General features: G+C 39.0%; 1 protein-coding gene across 1 annotated transcript in view; it reads left to right on the top strand.

Moving 5' to 3' along the window:
• mpp7a (MAGUK p55 scaffold protein 7a) overlaps positions 1–17666 on the top strand; it is a 386727-nt gene that overhangs the window by 187259 nt on the left and 181802 nt on the right. Inside the window, exon 7 of the mRNA XM_020930757.2 lies at positions 12136–12267. Within this exon, the coding sequence (XP_020786416.1) occupies positions 12136–12267 (132 nt within the window). The remainder of the gene's footprint in view (positions 1–12135; positions 12268–17666) is intronic.

Below are 17666 nucleotides of genomic sequence, written 5' to 3'. Positions count from 1 at the left end.
TCCAAACATGGATGCAGCATTGATCACCTGGAGATTTTAAAGTTCCTCTCGTACCGGAGCCAGAACATGAACAACTTACTTGTTTTAAGGAGGAGATTGAGAAGGAGAAGGACGAGGTTTTTGGTCGTGGTGTTTTGTGGGACAGCGGCAGCGACGTCCGTTGAAAGGAACGTGTGGATGTGGAGACGGAGCCAAGAGTGGTGAGTGGTGATGTGCTTCACTTCAGTGACATTGAGTTCATTAACAATTTTCGCCTACTTCAGTGCAGAATAGTGACGTTTGTGGCTTGTTGATAACGTGTAGGTGGATGAATGCACTTTGACCGTTCAGACTGAAGTCACATGTCAGAAGATCAGATATGTATCGGTTTCAGGAGCACAGATCCAAGTGGCCTGGGTCACATTTGAAAAAATCGGATCTGTGTCGTTCAGACTGTCATTAAAAGATCAGATACAGGAACATAGAGGCCAAAAAATCGGATTTGGGTCACTTCAGGCTGCAATCTGAATGTAGCCTAAAACATAGTTAAGATTAAAACATTTACGGTTTAAAAACAAAAAAGCTGAGACAGAAAGAAGAGGGGCTTATCCAGTTTTTAATCATAGATCCATGGTCCAGACTTCACCTGGCTCCCCCTGGAGGCTGCTGCGATGCAACAGGACACAGAAGAGGGACACTTTTATTCCTGAGGATTGCTACTCCCCTCAAACTGCCTGCTATGACACTTGATCTGATGACTCTACCTGAGAGTTTTTCTATTAGTAGTAGTATTTTACATGCTTAAACTGCCCCTTGGTTGACAAATAAAGGGATTTTGATTTGATGTGTATTACACTGTATCACCAGCAAATGTAGCGCATATATGTAGAGCCTACAGGCCTGTCTATCTAGAGCTTCCCTGTGAAACTGCACTGCCTGAGCAAATGATCAAACATGACTGTCTTCAGATTAACTGTTCAATGTTTTTATGTCCTTCGTGATGTGTTTTAACTCTTAAGTCATATTTGGTTTGATACAGACAGACCATGGCCAATCCACCTGTCAATCTGAACTGGAGGAGTGTTGGATCTCAGACAATGCCACAAAGATGAATTTAATGTAATACAATGAGATTTGAGCTGTAGAGGGTTGAATAAATAACTTCCATGGCTAATTATTGGTTCATTCTGCCATTTATTTGTTGCAGTTCATGTCTTTCAACCATACAGGCTGTATGGCATCTTGAATATAAGAAATTAAAGATTGCTCAAATACAACATGACTCACTCCAAATGCAACTTCAAGAGTGTAAATTGTGGAGGGAAAAGAATATAACATGTTTAAAGTATTTGGAAGAAAAACGCTGACAAATGATGTAAAATCATGCACCTTCTACTTGTTTGCACAATTTTCCCTCCGTTACCATGACCTTTCTTAATAAAAAATCTCATGACTCAAAAAGTAAGAGGTTTTTCAACCTAATCTTGTACCATATGGTAGAAAACTATATGAAGCAAATATTCAAACCAGTTTGTTAAGGATATGGAAGTGAGAACCAAGAGTTATCACTGTTTGGATTTATTGTCCAAAAAGTGCTGCATATTTCATTCCCTCCGTTACCGACATGAGTTTTTTTAATTTTTTGTCAACAACTTGAAAGAATATCACAGGTTTAACTTGACCCTGTTGGAGTGTAACTCTTTCCTACATTCTGATACTTTACTTATTTCAATAGTTCCTCTAGTTTCTGAATAAGAGACATTTGAATGTCAAAAATCTGACCCTGTTTCCCTCCGTTACCACTTGACCGGACACATACTTATCATTTTTGAATAGATGTGAGCTTTAAAAATACTTCATGATGTTAGTTTTGGTACATATATACACCATTTCAAAAACATATTAACTTACTACTCGCATTCTTTCCATCATAATGTTTTTCTTGTTGGCCCTGAGCCTCGGGGTTAAGTCTATACAAGAGAACAAGGATATAGTTCTAGATTTGATTATGCAGCTAATCCGCCCACACCCGCCCGTAACAAGCCCCAGCGCCTCCATCACCTCAGGAAACGGACTTCCATCCACCTCTGTACCTGCACAGCCGCCCCCCAACTGCCATGTGCTATCGATTAGCATACAGCTGGTACTGCTCTTTCCTCCAGAGTTTTTACAGGGAATTATCCGTGGTGGTGTTCCGGGTTGTTAGGCACGGACGGGGGCGGGGACGGGTGGGTGCTGACGGCAGGTTTAAGCGGGTGCCACGGACGAGAGCGCTGCCCGGGTCAGGACTCTGGGGTGTGATGGATGGAGCAGGGAGGAAAGTGTAGACCGCGGGTTAGAGCAGGCAGAACTCGGCTGAAGTTTAAACTCAGGAAATGTCAGATCAGGACTTTTCTGTGGACGCGAAATGAAATTAGGTTGTGTTTTGGAAAGTGATCAGATATGGTTACACCAGAGAAGACAAACTGCTCATGAGGAATCTGAAAGTGTAGAGAAGTTTGCTTTCTTTTTGTTTTGATGGTTTGTAACACCAATATTTGTCAAATAAAAATGTTCTAAAACATGTTTGTAAATGCGTTTTTATACCCTTGTTTTAGTTTATACAAGTTGTTCCATTTTCTTTTTAATCCAGTTATTATGAACAATCGAGGCTATTATCCAGAACAGCCGAAATTTTTTGGCCCAATTTTGTAGAGCTGCTCGATTATGGCAAAAAAAAATATTATCACAATATTTTAGTCAATGCTGAAATCAGGATTATTCAAATGATTATTTTTTTAGTTACACGATGTACTGTATTTATTCAGCATTTCCCTCTCAAAAAACACTTTGTTATTGATAATTTACGCAAAACTTTCAAATTGAAAATAAATTCAGGCTACAGCTATGAACCTTAGAGCCGTTTTGCGAGGTATAAAACATAAAATGAATAAAATATACTTAGAAAAACATAAATGTATCCACAATAAACTATATATCCAACTGTTCTACAATCTATATTTTTTTAAAAAAAGTATAAATATACTTATTTATATAAAAATATCCCAAAAAGAAACATTAAGCTTTAAATGATTTCAACTCGATTATATGAGTTTGGAGATCAATTTGAAATCACGATTAAAATTCAATTAATTTAGTAACTAAGGATAATTTAATTTAGTAATTAATTTAATAACAGCCTTACAATTTAGATCATTTTGTCCAAATATATGATTTGAAATTATTTGTATACATCCACCACTAGGGATTTAACAGTAACTGAAATATGCTGATATTGTACCGTCAAAGTTCTCACAATAATATCGTCACAATATCAATCGAATTATAAGATTCTTTTCTGAAATGCATTGTTTTATTGCAGCAACAGCTAAAAAAATTTTTGGAAACTACAAAGACCAAGATCTTTTGTTCCATTTCAATGCAGAAAATGGGAGAACTTTCTATCTTAGTTTGTTGGACTGTGACACTAATACAGCTCCAAGTCGAGGCTTTTTAAAAGGAAAAAGTAGCATTTCTTCAATTCTGTTTGCATCTCCACAAATCGCAATAAATAAATGAAATGAATATGGTAATTTTATTGTACTGCGAGATGTAAATATTACCATGGGTGTATGAAAAAACTGATTCAGTGATAAGTCATAATATTTAACTGCACAATTCTTGAATCGATTAAAAATGCGTCTGAATCGATTTTTTAAAATAACTTTTTCACAAAAACTCATTAGTTACATTCATTGTACTCATATAGTCAATACAATAAATTACATTTGATAGAATTTTGTTCTTGTGGTAGTTGGTGTAGTTGAGAATATTATTGAAAGTAAATATTGATAATCCATATTATGTCATTCATTGTTTATGTATTGGGAGATATCGTGATATATCAAATTGTGACATGCAAATCATGACATGTATCGTATCGTCAGACTCAAGCCAATGGACACTCCTAATCCCTAATCGTTACATCTCTATACATCCACCACCCTGTTTTCCCAACTCACAATGGAGACGTGTAATTACCTCCGCCAAGGAGGTTATGTTTTTGCTGGCGTTTGTCTGTTTGTTTGTTTGTCTGTTTGTTTGTTTGTCTGTTTGTCTGTTTGTCTGTTTGTCTGTTTGTTTGTTTGTTTGTTTGTTTGTTTGTCTGTTAGCAACATAACTCAAAACGTTATGGACCGATTTTGATTAAATTTTCAGGATTTGTTGGAAATGTGAAAAGGAAGAACTGACTTCATTTTGGGGATGATCCGGAAGAAATCCTGGATTCTGGATCACTTTGAAATTTGAGTTAACACTGTGGTAAATGGGGCCAAAAATTTTGTTTCTCAATATCTCGGTTAATTATTGACCAAACCCCATGAAATTTGACTCAGGGATGGACAATGGGATCCTCTTTCATATTCCAAATTGAAAGATACGAGACAAATATTTATGGAAAACACAATTAATATGAGGGGGACTGTAGTCCTTGGCGGAGGTCTGCGCTCTCTGAGTGCTTTTCTAGTTTCATTTTGTGCACTGCCATCACCTGTAAGTGTAAAATAAAAGTTTTATGTGACAAATGACAAATGATAAAATGCAAATAAACAATATTAGCCAGGCTGGCGCCACCTAGTGCCTCCGCTCAGACATTCTGTGTTGGCAACGATTCTCGAGATCAAGGATTTATAGCTAGAACAACGTGAATGTTTGGTGAATTTTATCAAGGGGAAAGACGTTATTGTCCTTCTTCCTACAGGATTTGGGAAAAGCTTAATATACCAGTTAACCCCGTTAGCAGCGCATTACATACGTCACGACCAAATAGCAGAGATTGGTTAAATCAAAAAAGTACCCGCCTACCGTCGAGCGAATGAATTCCAACACTGCGAGGTCCGACGGTTTCTACGAAGTGAAACCGTCTGATGAATCAAGCAAAAACAATATACCCGATATTCAAATGTTTTATATCTTCAACACTACATTCATGATCAGTAATTCTATAAATGACTCTTCTAGTATGCACACTGGTCCAATCTGACTCATGTGTTCACTGATTAAAAAGTAGCAGCTACCTCTGCAATACTGTCCACGAGTATCAGAATGATGAAAAATTTGTACAGTCGCCATAACAATTAACAATTCAAAGCAACATATTTCTTTTGAATAGTTTTGAAGTCCTCAAAATGCTGCTTATAAACAAGAAGTTTAAACCCATGAGTGAGTGCATTTCTGTCTGTGAGTGGCAGTGCTGAGTTGAATTAAATATAGCTTATTATTTTTGACAACATTTGACTTTTATATTTAACCGTGTTCAAATAGGCAGTTTCACAAGCAGTTCTAAAATAGTGTTGTTGTAGAGATTTTCAATTGACCCAAAATTGTCAGGGGCAAAAATGAGCCCTGAATGTGTTTCTCCTGTCACTTCAGTCGCCTCTCTTCCCCCGCTCTCTGTCATCACCTCCCCACCACAGCTCGCTCTCTCTCCTCACACTCCGTCCTGCGAGAGTCCCGCTGAGCCCGGGGCCCGATCTGTTTGACCCGAGTGTTGTCACAGCCTAGATCCAGTTTTGACTGACATCCAGTCACCATTAGGGGCACTGTAAATCCATAGGGCTCCAACCACAGACTAAAAATACACAGATGAACGGAATACATCTTCTCCAACCCCATTTTTAGTCTTCTGGAGCCGCTAATGATTTCTCTTCGTGTACTGTGACATTTAAGAAGCTCTGTGCTTGTGTCTGCTGCAGTTATGACACCTGTGGATCATTGTTATAATGTGCACATTTGAAATCTCAATATTGATCTAAGATGACTTAATTAAACAAGTCCACTGAGTTCCACGTTAGAAAACTGTGGTGCCCAGTGGGAGCTGGCGTCTCCGTAAACATCATGACAACAAAGCGTCTCATGCTGTGGGCCCCTCCTCTGGACAGCTGCAGATCAACAAGTAGCAGAGTTTTTTTTCATTTGTACCAAAATGACTACACAACGCTGCCAAATCCTCAGCCAAATGTATCACTGATTACAAAAATAAAATTGGAAAACGAACTAAGTACAGAGCAGAGTGGTCAAAACAGGTGCTGATCGCCAAAATGGCAACTTGAAAATAAGTGATTAAAGATTCCTCAAATATGCAGGAATCACTCCAAATACAAATTCGGGTGAATAAATAGCAAGGGGGAAACAACTATAACATGGTTAAAAGTCCATTTTGCAGAATAGGTTTAAACCCACTATGGTGAAATGCACTGTTGGGCAAGTTACTTCAAAACTGTAATGTTATTTATGACTTGTTTCTGTCATTTCAAAGTAATTCATTACATTACAATATTATTGTATCACTTTTAAGTTACTCTCAACAAAATAACTGTGAAGATGCTGAACTTTTGCGCTGTATATGGACCAGGATTAAATCAGGATTGAACCAAAACTGAACCAGAGCTGACTAAACCAGGTCTAAACCCGGACTGAACTAGGACTGAGCCAGATCTAAACCAGGACTGAATGAGGTCTAAGCTAGGTCTAAACCAAGGACTGAACTGAGGACTAAACCAGGTCTAAACCAGGACTGAACGAGGACTAAACCAGGTCTAAACCAGGACTGAACTGAGGACTAAACTAGGTCTAAACCAGGACTGAACTGAGGACTAAACTAGGTCTAAACCGAGGACTGAACTGAGGATTAAACTGAGGTCTAAACCAGGACTAAACTGAGGTCTAAACCAGGATTAAACTGAGGTCTAAACCAGGACTAAACTGAGGTCTAAACCAGGATTAAACTGAGGTCTAAACCAGGACTAAACTAGGACTAAAGAGCAGAGTTCTGCGCCGTTCCTTTCACTCTGTGATTTTAGCGAATTTGTATGAAGAAAAATCCTCCACTTCAATCCAGGTTAATAAAGCATTGTAACATGTGTTACTGACATTTGTACCAAGTAAAATATTACTTTTTTTTCCCCCCTGTAATGCCTCATTACTGTGTTACATCAAAAAGCAACGCATTACAGTAGTTTGTTACTTTTATAACGTGTTACTTCCAACACTGGTGAAATGACAGTACTGCATTCTGAATATTTTCACATTTAGTTTTCATTATGTTACTGACTTCTATAAATCCACAAAGGAAATTACAAAAAATGACAGATTAAATAAAGTTATGCATATATCAGTAAGTATAGAAGGAAAAACCACACCTGCACACATGAGCAGTGTTTGAATAATGTTGTACAGTTGGAAGCCTGAATTGTCTGATCAAATACTTCAGTGTATTTCTTTGATTGTAGGAAAGTAATTGTATTCTGAATACCACCAAATCAAAGAGTAATTGTACCTGACTACAGTAACTCAAAATGAGTATTCTGAATATGTATTTAGTTATTTCCCAATACTGTGTGTAATGGGAAAGAGCAGAAATCCAGTTTCGCCCATTCTCTCAGATAATGTATGTTTCATTTAGATGATGTTTGAAATCTTTATCCTTCTCATCTGCAAACTGTTTTGGGTTCAATCATTCCAGGAAAGTATTTCATTTTTTTCTTGTTAATGGCAGCATTTAGACCTGCCTTTTGTGTTTATGTATGTTACAGATTAAAGCCAGGAGTGGGATTCATGTACTTTGAAAATATTGGTACAGAATTGAAAATACACACTATACCAAATATCCGAATATGTCATGAAGGCAGATGTTTAATAATGCAGTCCAAGTCTTTAGAACCTGCGTGTTTAGTCTTCTCCAGAACAGTGTCCACGTCAGATGCGAGTAAACCTGGTCAACAAAACGACTTTGTGTTGGAGTCGGATTTTATTGAAGCAAATATGAGCCAAATGCAAGTCCCAGTCACACAGTTTGCTGCACCATGTCATTTGTAAACCGCAATCGATTGGTGATGGTTGTACGAAGGAAACTACCATTTAAAAGTCCTAATGTTACGCAAAATGGACTCTTGTGAGCTTTAAACCATGTGAGAATGTTGTTACTGTACCTCCTCAAAAACAGACCTGGAGTTGTTTTGTTTCATTCACACATGTTTGAGTAGTCTGTGTGACTATATCTCTAGAATTCAGAATGCTCTGTTCCACCTTATGATGTCATGACACAGTAGTTTTCAAGTTAAGTGCTCCCTCTTAACTTTTTGTTTGGTCGAGATTGGAAATTCCATGGCTGAAATGATCCAAATCTGAGAATACTAATGAACTGAAGCCAGAGTCAGTGAAGCTGAAAGCATGCTCGTGCTCACTTCCTATGAGGAACATGTCGACTAGCAGGTTAACTATGTCCCTTTATATATACAGTCTTTAAATATACTGGTTTAGATTGTGTATAGTCCAGGTAATAATTACGATCATCAATATATGACACTAACTAATAGACTACTCACGATTTGTCAATAAATCGTTGCAGCCCTGACTGAAAAGTGTCTTTGGTGCTCACTGACCGCAGCTCAGTTGGTCAGTTGAGTGTTTCTTCACTGATCCGAAGGTTGGCCATTCAGATCCCGCTCTTGACGTAAAAACATAATTGTCTGGGTACTCACGCAGGTTGACGCTGCGATGATTAGATGAATTGGATGAATTAGAGATGGTCCGATATGATTTTTTTCATGCCTGATACTGACTGTTTAGAATCCAGAGAAAACAATCAGCTCTGTCAGTATTTTCGTTGTTGATACGTAGGGCCAATTTGTTTAAATTTACAACAATTTATGTTTCACAGCCATTTTAAAAATCATAAATCTTTAGAGAGCAGTTTAGTCATGTTTTGTGCACTAAACCGGTGTTTCCCAAACTTTTTTTCTGGGGACCCATATTTTAAAAGTCACAAACCTTCATGACCCAAGTCAACAGACATTATTCGTAATTCACAAAATAAAGGTGGATTTGAACATTATTGAACATTAATGAGGATATTTTATTGTTGACTGAGTGATCATGTCTCTGAACAATTAGTATAGTCACTGAAGCAGCACTAAAAGGATCCACAAGTCGCCTATTTGGACATTAAATGTAGTCTGTTTCTTATTCTTTTCAACATTCAATTGAACCTGCAATACTGGAATAAAATAGTCAATAAAATTATTCTTAAATGATTAGAAATTATACAAAACATGTCTTAACATTTCAAAATGCATGCAGATTGTGACTAACCAGGCTGGCACCACCTAGTGCCTCTGCTCAATTTCATTTCTCTCCTGCAACTAGGTCAGGAATCGAAATAAGCTTGACGGTTTGCAAGAATCCTGGAAGTGCAAGTACGAGTACCAGCTAATCAGTAAAGAGTCATATATTCAGTGTTGGCAACGATTCCCGAGATCGAGGATTTAAAGCCGGAACAAAGAGAATGTTTGGTGAATTTTATCAAGGGGAAAGACGTTATTGTCCTTCTTTCTACAGGATTTGGGAAAAGCTTAATGTAACAGTTAGCTCCGTTAGCGGCGCATTACATACGTCATGACCAAATAGCAGAAATTGGTTAAATAAAAAAGTACCCTCCTACCGTTGGCAAATGAATTCTAACACTGCACGGTCAGTCGGTTTCTACAAAGTGAAACCAACTGATGAATCAGACTAGATCATGACAAGGCGACCCGCAAAAAATCTCTTGCGATCGTGATCCAGTCTTTGGGAAACAACGCACTAAAGTGTTCAGATGAAGCATTATGCATTATTAGATTCTTTGAGCAGCAGGTCGGCCAAAACTAAATATGGGTCTGTGGTGGAGATGTAAGGCTGATAGACGATTCATTCAAAAGTGCAAATATCATTCCTATAGATCTCTTAAGATGAATGGTGTGGGCATTTATTGGGCAAGAGGCTTAACTCCCCTCACCCCTAGTGTCTGTGTACTCTGGTGTATCAATGTGTGAGTGATTGGGTGAGCGGTTCTTTGATGTAAAGAGGTTTGAGTGCCTTTAAGATGGAAAAGCACTGTATAAAAATGTGACCACTAACCATTGTATTGTATTGAGCAAGAGCACATGAGGACTTTTACCGACATGACATGAATCTTGGTCAGGAGTATCAAGCCAGACGATCGCCCTACATGTTTTTGGTTTGATTTGGAAACTGGATCACCTCTTAACCCTCCCAGACACAGGGAGAACATGCAAACTCCACACAGACTTTACAGCTTGACTCTTTTACAGCTCGGCGAAAACACCGCTTTCGACAATCATCACACTTGGCCCGGTCCCCCCTCGCCGTACGCTATCGGCCCGTCTCCTCCTCTCATCTGCTCCCAGTTAGACACATCTTGAACGCCGTCATAAAGCACCAAACTCCTCATACGTCCTCCTCTCTCTCTCCCCTCCGCTCTCCGCTCGTCTGGATCTCCGGGCACAGGGAGTTTTTCTCACTTGACGCTCGGAAAACCACGGAAAAAGCAGCACGCGTCCAGCTGCACCTCTGGCCGCGCACACAGTCGACAAATAGTTCAGAAATGTGATGGCTTCTATGGCATCATTCTCGTCCGTTTCTCATGTCTGGCCGAGAACTTGCGAAATATCGGAGGAGGATGACAACTCCACTTTTTTATGCCCTTGTTGCATCCTGAAAAGCGCTTGGAACAGTAGCCAACTTTGACCCTTGCGTTAGAAAAGTTGTGGTGAGCGAAGAGGTGTATAGGTCTGTGGGGTCTGGTTTTAATCAGAGAGATGTATGGGCTGAGAATAGACGTTTAATGACAATGAATGCTTGTAGCTGCAAATACCGGCCCCGCTTTTGGTCAAACCGCTAGCCAGGGCCAAGACAACAATACATCATTATCCTCCCTGCTGAAGTTATTATTTCTACTCTATATGAATGTATTAAAATATCTTCGTAAAGGAGCATTGTGCAACTTCTGGTGGAAGGTCTGTCAAAATGTCTGTCAAACACATTTCTCCATGGAGCTTGTCTGGAATGTTTCACAGTATGGTATTAAACCTTTTTATCTTGATGGAGACCAAACCAGACCAAGTTAGAGGTCAGATCTGTGGAGAGGAAACACCACACACAGTCAGAATGCCTGTTTTTTTCAAGTTATTTGAGCTATAAAACCACCTGTAACTGAATAAACAGAAGGCAGAGCAATGACATATCCATAGAAACAAGCAGGAAAACAGAACGAGCCCAATTTAAAGGACACACATTATGCAAAATATATCTTTTGGCCATGTTCTAACCATGTTATAGCAGTGTTCCCTCATCAATGACATAAATGGAGTTGTATTTTTTGAGTCATGCTTGTTTGATGAATTCTGTTTCGTAAGTCACAGGTAAAAATCTTCTGCGCTGTTTTAAGTCCATAAAGTTAGTAAAGTTCTAAAACATGATGCAGAGGTATTAAAGAGCATGTCTAAATGGTAATAATGCATGATATTTGTCCTTTAAACAGTTTGCAGTGGTCCAAAGGTTCCTCACTTTACTGACTGATTCCTAGCATCTTGATTTTTGATGTTGAAACTGCATAACGCACGACTCCAAGGTGTTTAAGTTGCACTTATACCATGGCTACAAATTGAAATGTCTGAAATGTCTCACCTACGAATCTGAAAAGCCTGTTCACTGTCTGTAAAAATCTCAAATATTAGTTATTTCAGTGTTTTTAATGAAACTAGTTCCTACATTCAACTCATAGCAGTTAAGCAATTGTTTTTCCTTATACATTAGGCCTTATTAACGTTATTAAAATTCTCACTAACCGTGGTATAGTAATTTATGTTGTAACTATGGGTGGGACATTAATGTGTTAATTACGATTGATTAATTAATTACAAAGAAAATAATAATAATATAGCAGTTCTGATCTGAGTACAAACAAGAGGTGTCAGCAGCCCAAACTCCAACAAATAATGGGCTTCAGGGAGTAAACGAGTAAGATTAATTGAGATGAATTAATTGCAAAGCCTGTAATTAATTCGATTTTTTTCCCCCCCAGTTGTAACTTTGAGCTATGTTGGCCCAAGTTGTCTGTTGATATGGATGATATTCTACATGATTTTAGAGGTTGAACTTTCAGGAATGTTTATTCCCATTTACAAACCGATAAATGTGCAGCGCTGATATTTTGCTTGTGACCCTGTTGCCCTGCGTTTTCATCCGTCTGTATCTGTCCACACAAATCCGTAGATAAGTAGATAAGTTAAAGCATTGGTCTTCTGGTAAGCTAAATCTAAATTTTGTCTTCCTCTCCAGAGCCTCCTCTCAGTCCACGACACTGTGGCCCAGAAGAATTACGACCCCGAACTACCTCCACTGCCCGACGACCTGGACGACGACGAGGATTCGGTCAAGATCATCCGCCTGGTCAAGAACAAGGAGCCTCTGGTAAGTTCTGCTCAGCTTTATGAAGGCATCTCCACACACCACCTCTGCACAGTCATCAGCACACATGCAAGAATGTATGCAAGTGAAGATATTGGACCATCTTCAGGCAAAAGTCATATATTTTACACCGTGTATGAAAGCATGTACATTTTATCTGACACAAGGGTTTAGCTCTATGGCTGTGGATATGTCGAGCCGCCCTTACGCTGCTCTGATACTGAACAGATGTGAAAACCTAAAAGATGTTTGTGCACGTATCAGTCAGGTCTTTGGACTTTTTCGCCAATTCAGAATAGGAAAGTGGTAGCAATCTGACCTAGATTGTGATGAACTTTCTCATTTGTCTCTTTCAAAGTGCTGTTCAGTCTTATAAAACAGAATCAGTTCATTTTAAACAGATTGTAGCGGTTAAAAGTATTTCGTCACTAACTCCTTACGCATTCCAAGTATCCTGATTATTCATCGCACTGAGTTTTTGGGATGACAGTAGTGGCAGTACCTCTGTTGGTTCAGCGTTTGTCCACTGATCTGAAGGTTGGTGGTTTGAATCTTGCTATTGACATCATTGGTTGAGCGGTCAGTTCCACAGATCCAGATCCAAGGGGCGGCGATGCAATTCTAGCTTCCACAGATGACGTCGTCGATGTCGTTGTTAGGGATATCCAAATCTCTCTGTACGATATTATTGATTGATTGATTCGTTTTTATTTCGAGTTTGTGCCAAGAGAGAAACAATGATCATATATACTACATATGCATTGTAAACAACAGAAAAGCACATTATACATTATCACGATATGCATCTTCAAGTCAAAAACATATTTCTTCATGTTGTCTGCACTGAAATGAATCATGGGATATGTAGTTTCCAATGTTCATCAGCTGTTGCTACTGTAAAGCTGTGCATTTATACAAAGTAATTTGATATATTGTGACAGCCCACGATATTATTATGAGACTTTTGACGATACTGTATCACAATATTTCAGTTATTGTTACATCCCTAATGTACATGTGTCATTTTAACTTTGTGTTGTTTGTTTTAATGTAATAGAATATAATGTTTTATAGGCATCTAACTGTACCCATCTAAAAACATGGCTCTTTTATTTACTCAATTTATTGTGACCGCTAAAATGAGTAGCTCTCTGTTATTTTCTTTTTGTTATGGTAGCTCAATGGAGGAAAAAGGTTGGAGATCCCAGTTTTAAACAGGTTGTAGCAGTTATAAGTATTTTGTCTCTAACTCCTAACGCATTCTAAGTATCTTGATTATTCACCGCAATGAGTTTTTGAGGTGACAGTAGCAGCAGTCTGATTCACTGACCCAAGGGTTGGCGGTGTGATTCTAGCTCCCACAGATGAATGCTCTTGTTGTTAGGGATGTAACGATATCCAAATCTCACGGTACAATATTTATTGCGATATTTTAAAGAAGCTGATATAATTGTAGAAGGAACACTTTTTTGCTTTTATAATACCTTGACAAGATTTTGGTGTGAGTTATTTCTGTCATAATCCCAAGAATTCAAGTCAAAAACATATTTCTTCATGTTGTCTGTGCTGAAATGAATCATGGGAGATGTAGTTTCCAGTGTTCATCAGCTGTTACTACTGTAAAGCCATGCATTTAAGCAAAGCAGTCTGAAGCAGTAGTCTGATTCACTCACCCAAGGGTTGGCGGTGTGATTCTAGATTCGAGTGCTGTCGTCAGGGTTGTAATGATATCCAAATCTCATGGTGCGATATGATCACGATATGCATCTCACGGTACGATTTTTTGGAGAGGCAGGAAGCTTTTTTGCTTTTAAAATACCGTGACAAGATTTTGGTGTGAATTATTTCTGTCATAAAGTCAAAAACATATTTCTTCATGTTGTCTGCACTGAACTGAATCATGGGAGATGTAGTTCCCGATGTTTATAAGATGTTGCTTCAATAAAACCATGTATTTAAGCAAAGGAACTTATAATTCGATGTATTGTGACAGCCCACGATATTATTGTGAAACTTTTTGTATTTGAATATTTTTAGAATTTTTTTTTCCTATCTGTGTTTAAAGTTTATTATCAGGATATTTTTGTTTCTGGTAATGTTTACAATTTTTTTGTATTAAAAGGGGAATTTATGTATTTCTATTTGTAGAGAGAGAAAAAAAAAAGTTTATTAACCGATTGGGGGGAGGAGCCTCGTACTTTAAAAGAGAACTACCATCTGCACAGAGGCAATGTGTTTTGAGGCGGAGAGCTGTGTGCAGCACAGGCACCAGCTCAGGACCTATTTAAAGACTCCCACAACCTTTAAATATATCTTTTATTTTTTTCATTTTTCACTGTTTTTGCAAGCTTCTGTTAATAAAATCACAACCATTAATTTGACCACCCCATATTATTTCTTTTCTGTTAAAAAGAACCTACGACATCCAACAACAACAACCAGCTTTTTAATAGATGCTGATAGAACACCCATTTTGGTCCCATTTTGACCCAAACCCCTGCAATTCCTGTCATCTCTACCGGGCAAATCAAATTCTAATATACTTACATTACTCATTACATGAACAAAATCGAGTACTACCTTTAATTCCCCAGTCTTTTCTACATTGTCAGAACATTTGATAGAAGACCACACTGGCCAAAGTTTTCTCTTTAAATCAGAAAATACGCAACAGGGCTTTGTATAATCCCAAAAGTCCCAAATACCTCTTGCCTTTGTCACACCAAACATGCGTTCGAGGTATTTGCTTTGTGGGAATCTTACCCTCAACCTTGAAGTAGTGCGCACCTCAAACCCGACCACAATTGCCATGTAGTCGGGAGTGAGTATTTTGAGCCGGGTCCGGTCTGGATGCGTACAGTTGCGTCCTCTGTTCTCTCCTGGTCAGCGCCGCGCTCCCTCTCTCATGTCCGAGCTCCTAGACACCGACTCCGGCCTCTGCGTCTCCGGATCATTGTCACTCCACCCGTCTGTGCCGTCCTGGTGCCATTCCAAACATTCCCCACTCCAAACCTGATGCTTGCTGCTTTGGCCACAACCACAAATCTTTAATTAGTTCCCGCCCCATTATGTGATTATCTTCATAACTTCTCCCAAGACCAAAAGTGAACAGCTCGTGTTTAGGTCAGAGGCATAATAATAGAGCAGGCTCCCTGTCTTTGAGAAACTAGTGAAAGCTGACGTTATGCTCGGGAAAGTGCTCCGAAAATATAACTGGCTACTGTTATTTGACAAAGAAGTGTAGTTTTATTTAATCGAGTCTCCATGTAAACGACTTTGAATATATTTCGTCGGAGGGCCTTGGGTTTGTACCGTGCTCACTTTTACATTTTTCAGTAAGGGTAATTCAGTAATTCTGTTCAGATTTCAAAGTTCAGCCCTCGTAGAGCACCTGCTCTGGTACTTTTGACTCTTTTATGACCCGGTGAAGAGCTCTACCTCTTCTCTTAACCACAAATACTACTTCAATGTGTGAACTTTTAAAAATGAGGTGAAATTTGAAATAATAAACAAAAATACACCTGTTAATATTAAAAATAATTAACACATTGGATAGAAATTGGGTGCTATTTGCTTACAATTTAATCTGAGATAGTAAAAGGTACAACAAAAGAACAAAAAGCTACAGACTGCACAGCATAATGGAAAGTTTTTATTTTTTTTATATGACATTAAACATCCATCTTGTACTCATTTATTGAGTTTATTTTATCTAAAAAAGAAAAATAAATCAAAACTATTCTAAAAAAAATCTAAATCATGTGTTATTACTAGGGATGTAACAATATCCAAATCTCATGTTACGATATTATCACGCTATGCATCTCACGGGACGATATTTATTGCGATATTTTGAAGAGGCTGATATAATTGTAGACAGGACACATTTTGCTTTTAACATATATTGACAAATAAATTAGTAAATATACCACAAAATACTTTTGGTGACATATTGATACTGTATCATCACATTAAACGATATGATATACTGATATTTCGGTATTTTTGCACATCCCTACTACTGATCAAAAGTCCAAAAGTTTTGGGTCATTATCTTTTTTTTTTTTTTTTTTTAACCTCTGTCTGTTCAGTTCTTATCTTTCTACCATTTCAAGTTCTTCATTGGACTTGCATGACTTTATTTGCAATAAATAACTGTTATTAAATTAAGGTGTTTTAAAACTCTTGACCCGTAAGCGGCACGGTGGCTGAGTGGCTAGCACTCATGCCTCTCAGCAAGAAGGTTCTGGGTTTGATCCCCGGGTCGCCCGGGCCTTTCTGTGTGGAGTTTGCATGTTTCTCCCCGTGTCTGGATGGGTTTCCCCCATCAACCCAAAACATAAACAGTTGATAGTCAAGGTCAATCAATGATTAGCACTGGTGCTAGTGGCACACTTCACCCACATTGCCTAGTATGAAAGTGGTGTGTGTGTGAGTGATGGTCGGAGGGACCTTTGGCGCTGATTGGCATGGCATCCGCACTTCTGTCAGTCTGCCCCAGGGCAGCTGTGACTACAACAGTAGTTTACCATCACCAGGTATAGAGTGAATGAATAATGCTGAATAATGTCTGTAAAGTGTCTATGTGACAAAAATGTCTGTGAAAAGCGCTATATAAATGGAGACTTACTTACTTAGTGTATATGTACAAGTAAAAATTTAAAATAATATATAGAAATAAAGTAATAAGTGATGACGTAATCACCACTGACATAGTCAACCATGAACATAGATAAGTTTAATGCCGTACCGTGGAACATTCAAGGGAAAACAATAACATCTCCAGAAATGAGGAGCAGTCAGATCTTCCAAAAAAAAGCTCCACAGTGCACCCTCCGAAACCTTAAATTGAATATGTACATGTTCCAAGGATAATACGCGATAACTCGGATCACAAATCCAGTGACATAGCAGAGTATTTTGAGCGTCATTCCACACATTCCCTGGTCGTGTCAGCTCAGACCACACCGGACCTGATTGTTGTCGGTTTGGCCCGCCTCGCCACACACCTGTCATTATTCTCCTCTCGCCGGCGTGATCATCGGCGCGGTAATGCTCCCGTTCTCCGGCGTGACCTCAGCCTCCTGCTCCGCCCTCGCGCTCGGTGCCGTGCGCGAGCCCTGCCCTCTGTCATCATCCCCTCTTTGTTGTGCGCCTCCCTTTGATCACTCCAACCCAACCCCGGCTCCTCTATTTTCAATTTGCGGTCGGAGCCCTGACCGCCATGTTGGCCCCGACCACACCCCGGGGGACGCCAGAACACACCTAAGCCATTTTTGGGTCCCTGCCCGGTTGTTGCATGTTCGGTGGGACTACACAATAATGTGGTTAAGAGGAATTCTGCACATTGTCAAGCTTTCTTCCCGGACCGGCCCCTGCTTCTCTTTAGCTCCAACCGTAAT

The sequence above is a fragment of the Boleophthalmus pectinirostris genome, unplaced genomic scaffold (assembly GCF_026225935.1).
Source record: "Boleophthalmus pectinirostris isolate CB_2022bp ecotype Guang Dong unplaced genomic scaffold, ASM2622593v1 HiC_scaffold_15, whole genome shotgun sequence".
Lineage (NCBI taxonomy): Eukaryota > Metazoa > Chordata > Actinopteri > Gobiiformes > Gobiidae > Boleophthalmus > Boleophthalmus pectinirostris.
The sequence above is the reverse complement of the archived record's forward strand: the minus strand, read 5'-3'. Positions and strand labels throughout refer to the sequence as shown.